General features: G+C 38.6%; 1 protein-coding gene across 1 annotated transcript in view; it reads right to left on the bottom strand.

Moving 5' to 3' along the window:
* Zkscan8 (zinc finger with KRAB and SCAN domains 8) overlaps nt 1-4,299 on the bottom strand; it is a 20,852-nt gene extending 16,553 nt beyond the window's left edge. Inside the window, 3 exon segments of the mRNA XM_010636275.3 lie at nt 762-903; nt 1,705-2,207; nt 4,205-4,299. Coding sequence (XP_010634577.2) covers nt 762-903; nt 1,705-2,124 — 562 coding nt within the window. The 5' untranslated portion in view covers nt 2,125-2,207; nt 4,205-4,299.
* Between the last annotated feature and the right edge of the window lie 2,602 nt (nt 4,300-6,901).

Here is a 6,901-nt window from a genome sequence, read left to right as displayed (position 1 = left end):
CCAAAAAAAAAAAAAAAAAAAAAAAAAAAAGTTGTATAAGGAATGACAGAATTAGAACATAACTGTCTTGTAACTGGCTTAATAATCACAGATTCAGTCAAGAACCAACAATGAATATTGATTGAAATTAGTGTCTTGGCAACAAAAGTTTGATGGGGACTAGGACATTTACACAGACTCAAGAATATCTCCCCACAGATTACTAATTACAAAGGGAAAAATAGGGGATTAATAGCAAGAATAACCATAACAATTCATCAAAGACAGTATTACCAATAACAAGACAAATTTCTGTTATACCTCTAAGAGGGGTGTGTGTTTGGTTTTTTTGGGGGGTACTGGGGGTAGAACTCAGGACCTTGATTGCAAGGCAGGTGGCGGAACCACTGAGCTAAATCTCTGACCCTGTTCTACCTCTAAGGACACATTACTTCTGGAATATTCCACCAAATATATATAGCCTGAGCCTAAATATGAGAAAATATGGAGCAAGCTCAAATTATAACCATTGTATAACATAACCTATATTCATCAACACTGTCAAGATCTTGAAATGAAAAATAAAGGAGAGTTATGATAAATTGCACATTACTATCTTGGGTTGCACTCTGCACTAGAGAAAACACTGGGACAATGGGAAAAGTATGAATATAAATTGTGGACTATATTCATCTTTCCCGATTAGGAACCAGACAAGCATCCCAAATGCACCTCTTTTCTTTCTACTTTTCCATCTTTGTCATTGAACTTTGGCTCCTCACCTCTCTCTTGTGGCCCTTGGGGCACTGGAGATTTAGGCTGGGCCACCACAGGTTGGAGCAGAGTACATGGAGGTTCTGGTGCAGGTTCTGAAGGCGTTGCCTCCTCCCAGAGTACCCGATGTCCATGTGCACGAGCTGGGACCTGGGAACAATGGGGCCACAAAGGAATCCCTTTGAGTAATGAAAGGAGTGATGCAAGAACCACAGCCTATCTACAGGGCCCAGGATTGGGGAAGGAAGCAGCAGAGTCAGTATCATTTACTCCCCTGGACAGCAAAGGACACAAACATTATGGAGAATACAGAAGAAAAGACATAATTTCTTCTCAGGACTAAAGAAAAAAATTTCTGATGATGTTCTCTCCACTAAAAGGAACACTAATATTTTGTACTTCCAAGCTACAGGAAGAAAAAAAATGATAAACGTTTCGGAAAAGGAGCTAGGGCAGTGGCAGCAAACCTCGGGCACCTATGCCATAGCCTGCTGTTTGTTATTACTGAATGGTCCAAAGGGTTCGCCATCACTGATCTAGGAAGACTGAGTTCTAGTCTTGGATCCACTTTTGTTTTTTGGTACCGGGGATCAAATTTGGGACCTTGAACTTGCCAGGCAGGCATGGTGCCACTGAGCTAAATCCTTGGTTCTCGGATCCAATTTTGATTTTTTTGGGTACCTCAGAAAAAGTAATTTAAGCTCCCCATGTATCCAGTTGGCACCTGGCAAATAGGAACAATACAGTTATAGGGATATGATGTTTAAAAAATGGGTTATATATCCTTTACAAAAGGAAAAAGGCATCTACAAATATTGGACATACTACATGAGAACTATTTCCATCCAATGGATAAGAGTGCCCAGCATTTATTCTCCCACAGGAGGCCAACATCCCTCTGCCCAATTGCCAGGTCATCCATAATGAGCATGTATAGCTCCTTCTACTCACTGGCCGTCCTAGGATGTCTATCTGCCTCTCCAAATCCTCCAAAAGGTTCACCACTTCCTCTCCATTCTCTAACTGATGTTCCTTAACCAGGGTCTGCAGCTCCTCAGGCAGGATGGTCAGGAACTGCTCTAGCACCAGTAGCTCCAGGATCTGTTCCTTGCTGTTCAAATCTGGCCTCAGCCACTGGTGGCAAAGTGCCCGGAGTTGGATCAGGGCTTCCCGAGGTCCTAGTGTCTCCTGATAGCACAGCTGCCTGAAGCGTAGGCGGAAGAGTTCTTGTCCAGGAGGGTTATTCTCAGGCAGGCTAGACTCTTGTTCCCACCCATGATCCTCCTCTACCTTGATGATGACAAGGTCCTCCTCAGGAGCCTGGTCTTGTGGAGATGGGGCTGGAGAAGGCTTTCTTGATTCTGCCGCCATTTAAGGCCTGCAAAACTCAGGAGGCTCGTTTCTACTGTCTTCTTTACCTTCTTAAGAACCTTCTGAGGGCCACAAGGGTATCTCTTTTGGAAGAGAAATGACACATACCATTAAGGCAAGTGAAATGTCAGTGACTTTGGAAGTTCCCCATTCCCCATGTACTCGTTGCTCAGCTATTTCCATGATCTTCAGTATTCCAGAAGTAACTCTTTACCTCCTTAATCCTTTGCCATGGTCAACCCACCCAGGAAATAACCCAGCCTTCTGCTTTCTCTGTTTAGGGATGTGGAATATAGATAAACAAAGGAAACTAAAGAGACTGGGCATATCTGAAATTCTACATTCAACTTGAGTTGGTCCCTAGTGCTGTTCATGTAACTCCTTTTACAATGTTATACCAACTACAGTAAACTGTTCCTGTAACATTCAACTCTATAAACGTTTCCCTAATTTGTAGTGCATGGGACTAAATCTCACATAATGTAGCTCAAAGTACTGTCAAGAACTTTCCTCTTCTTCATCTAATATTCAACATCCTACCTGTTTTCCATCTTCCATCCTATCTACTTTAGACCTTAGGTCTAGCTCTGGAACTCTACGGAGCAGTGTATTTCCACAGAACCTAGATGTCCTGTTAATACTTGCAATGCAAAAATTTAATCCCATTCACATACCAACAGCCTTCCACATTATTATATAAATAAAAATTAGTATATAGTTTTTTGGTGGCATCTTCCATTTAGTATATAATACATTTGATATTAATTAATGTTGTATCAGTAGTTTATTCCTTACACAAATGGATATTTATCCATTCTCAGTTGAGAGATTGAGTTGTTTTCATTTTTTGATGATTCTAACTAAAGTCACTAAGAATATGTATAAATGATTTTTTTATGTAAGAAGTTTTTATTTCACTTGGAAAAATATCCAGAACTAAAATTGCTGGGTAATAAAGTGTACATAAAACATTATAAGAAACAGTCAAAACTGTTTTCTAAAGTGGCTGTAGCATTTTGCATTTCATTATCCAATAAATGAGAGCTGCATTTGCTCCCTATCCTGTCACCACTTGATATAGCTTCTTTAAAAATTCTAGATATTCTAATAGGCAACACATGATTTTGTTTACTTTTTCCTTATGATTACTAATGTTGAGCAACTTAATGTGTATTATTTGCCATGTGTTTATCTTTTTTGGTGAAGTATCTATTTGAAACTGCTGCCTATTTTTTTAGTTTTTAAAAAAGTTTTGAAAATTCCTTATATATCCTGGAAACAGGTCCTTTACGAGATTTACAATTATTTCCTCTCTTTCATTCTTTTAATAGTGGCTTCTGAAAAGTAAGTCTCTAGTTGTTTTTGAAGTGTAATGTCAATTTTCTTTTGAGGATTGTGCTTCTGATGTCATATCTAAGAATTCTTTGCTCAGTCCAAAGTTACATTTTCTCCTAAAATTTTTGTAGTTTTAAGTTGTACATTTAGCTCTGTAATTCATTTTCAGTTAATTTTTCTGTAGAGTTTGAGGCATGAAGAAATTTTTTCTTCTTCTTACATACAGATCCAAATTGTCTCAGCACCGTTTGCAGAAAGAATTATCCTTTACCCACCAAAGTGCCTTTGCACCTCTGTCAAAAATCATTTGACTTACACCAGGCGTGGTGGCGTACTCCAGTAATCCCAGCACTTGGGAGGCTGAGACAGGAGAATCCCTGTGACTTCGAGACCAACCTGGGCTACATAGTGAGCTACAGGTCAGTCTCTACTACATAGTGATACCTTGTCTCAATAAATAAATAAATAAACAGATAAATAAACTGCCACACCTGCCTTGCAAGTGCAAGGTCCTGAGTTTGACCCCTGGTACTGCAAAAACAAACACAAAACAAAACAAAAAATCAAGTGACCATATATTTGGGGGTCCATTCCTGGCATCTCTGTACTGTTATTTGAGGCTGTGATACAGGAGGCACATGTACCAAGTGCCTACGATGAATATGATCATTATGTACTGCAGACATATATTAATAATAATAAAAAGAAACTAAATAAAAGAAATCAAGTCGTTTGAGCTCTGTACCTTATGTTTATCTGTTAAACTCTCTTGGCTTTTCCACTTCTGTTGCCTTTGAATACATATTTTAGAATCAGCTTGTTAGAAATTTATTTTTCAGAAGCCACTATTAAAAAAATGAAAGGGAGAAAATATTTGTAAATCTCATACAAAGAATCCCACAATTGAGTTTGTGTTGAATCTTTAGCTCAGTTTAGGGATAATATCTTAACAATATTGCTATATTAGCAGTATCTTAAAAGTACCAAGTTTTCCATTCCACAAACATTTGATACTTGTGTTCATTTAACTCATGTGTCAGTGTGAAAATTACCTATAAGGTAAAGATAAAATAATTTTCTGTAGTATCCTTTCCTGATGACTCCAACTGGAAGTTGTTGAGGGGCTCATTCCTGCCCAAATATTTTTTACATGGTGCCAGACACAGGATTTATACACAGAGTATTACAAATGTCAGCCTATGGCCATGAAATTGCGAAGTTTTTTTGTGTGGCAGTGATCTTTTCCTTTGAGTCTCTTTTAAATCAGGGATGTTATACTATTTATAGGCTAGGAAGATCACAATGGCAGACAATTAAAGAAAGGCAGCACTGCAGAGGATAGAGAAGAGCACAGCCAGGAGATATCCATAGGCAGTTAGCAGGGGAGGCAACATCAAGACCACAGACCTGTAGTCCACAAGAGACATTAAGAGATGGACACTCAGGAAGAAAATCTGCACATACAGTTCCTGACACGAGTCTTCAAAGCACTGCTTCATTATGTCTCACATTTGGCAGGGGAAGGTTCAATCATGGACTCCTTAATCTAGTGAAAATATAGAGCTTCTCCCCAGAAAACGGCACAAAATTTTACATTTAATTTCAAGACAGTTTACAGATTGAAAACTCATCTAAGTGCCATTAAGATGAAACAATTCCTATTTAGAGAGTGTTTACAGAAAAGGAAGGGAATTTGAAAAATTATCTTCAATAGTATGCGTGTGGGAAGGGGGAGGGCTAAATTACAGATTAGAAGAACTAAAGAGCAACAGACAAGGTTAAATATTGGGCTTCACATCAGGGGTCTAATACATTATGAATTTACAGAGACACGGAAGGATTTGCTAGAATAATGAGATCTGGGGAAGAATCAATTTGAGCAAAATGGTGGAGTTTCATGTTTCACAATTTGATGCTATGTGGTTATAGTCTTACCCTGTTTTCTTATTATTTTCCTTAAAGTCAAGGATTATTTTTATCTACTGAACAACTTATCTTACAATGGATCCTCATTTATAACTATAAAAAGGTCAATGTAAAGTGTGCACGACTCAATAACTATGTTGTTGATGGTCTACAGTAACACTGATGAAAGTCACCTAATTATCACATTTGTTCATATTTTATACCAAATATGTCTATCTTTGTTTTAACTCTTTTTTTGTGGACAATATCCCACTTCTTCTTGTCTTTCAATCAACAAGTTTTTGAAAATTTCAGTATATAAATAACCATGTGAAATTAGTTCCTTCTGTATTTTCCTCTCAAATAATTTTGTGTGTAGGCATGGGTATTAAGTTGGTAAGCACCTGTAGATAAAAACTGTTTTTACATATCCGCTTTAAAGAACATCAGGTTCATTGATTTATGAATTTTTTTGGCAGTACTGGGAATGGAACCCAGGAGTATTATACCACTGAACAACATCCCCAGCTCTTTTTAAAATTTTGAGATAGTTTTTGCTAAATTGCCCAGGCTAGTCTTGAACTTGAATCCTCCTGCTTCAACCTTCCTAGGAGCTAGAATTACAAGTGTGCACTACCACGCCTGGCTTGAATTATGAATTTAAGACAATCTTTACAGGTTCTGGTGGGTCTCAAATGTTATGTGAACTACTAAAGGCACAACTCAACTTTTAACAGCATTATGATTCAATAGATGTTGAATTCTTCCTCTGAGCTACTTAAGTCTAATTTGAAAAATGTTTGAGAACTGAAAACAAAATAAGACATCTCCCAGTCTTTAAAAATCAAGAGAAAGTAGGTGAAGCAAACATTATGTTTTGCAGTTAACTTCAAATTGCATTAACTGAATGGTTTAACAGGTGCCACACTTTACATTTAACCAGAACAGAAATTCAAAACGTGTGCACTGCTTAAAATTGCTGTATGCGTATCCTCAAGTGAACTAATCAAACAACAGAAATATATTTTTAAAGGTAATTGTGGCAGTCTTAAAGCAGCCTGACAATTATTACTCAATACTAACCCGAACTTTGGAAATGAGGCCTCTCTGAAAAAGTTACCTGGCATTCAGCGGTAATAAGTGAGCAAAATAAGAGTGAATCCTACAGGACCCTGAAATTTCGAAAACGTTTCTCTCATACATTCATCCATCCAACACAGCACCATTTCACGAACATATTAAGAGAAGAATAACCACTTTCTGAGTACAACAAAAAGCGCAAAAATGGAGTACGCATGAACTGGGGCCCCCAAAGCAAAATATATTTGTAAACCATTCCATGAGAATCTCGCTGAGCTCGACCATTCAAATCGCTAAGTGAAAAGAGTCCAGACGAACAGCTAAGGTGGGGGCCGTGCACTGTGCACAGCGACACCATCACACGACTCCTGGCCGCGGAGACTAGGCCCGGGAAGGCGCCCCGCAGAAACTCGGGTCCTGCGGCCCCTGCTCCCCCCCGCCGCCCCTCGCCCGGGCC

The sequence above is a fragment of the Fukomys damarensis genome, unplaced genomic scaffold (assembly GCF_012274545.1).
Source record: "Fukomys damarensis isolate Sample0158 unplaced genomic scaffold, DMR_v1.0_HiC HiC_scaffold_10, whole genome shotgun sequence".
Lineage (NCBI taxonomy): Eukaryota > Metazoa > Chordata > Mammalia > Rodentia > Bathyergidae > Fukomys > Fukomys damarensis.
Note: the sequence above shows the minus strand (reverse complement) of the source record. Positions and strands in the feature narration are given on the sequence as shown.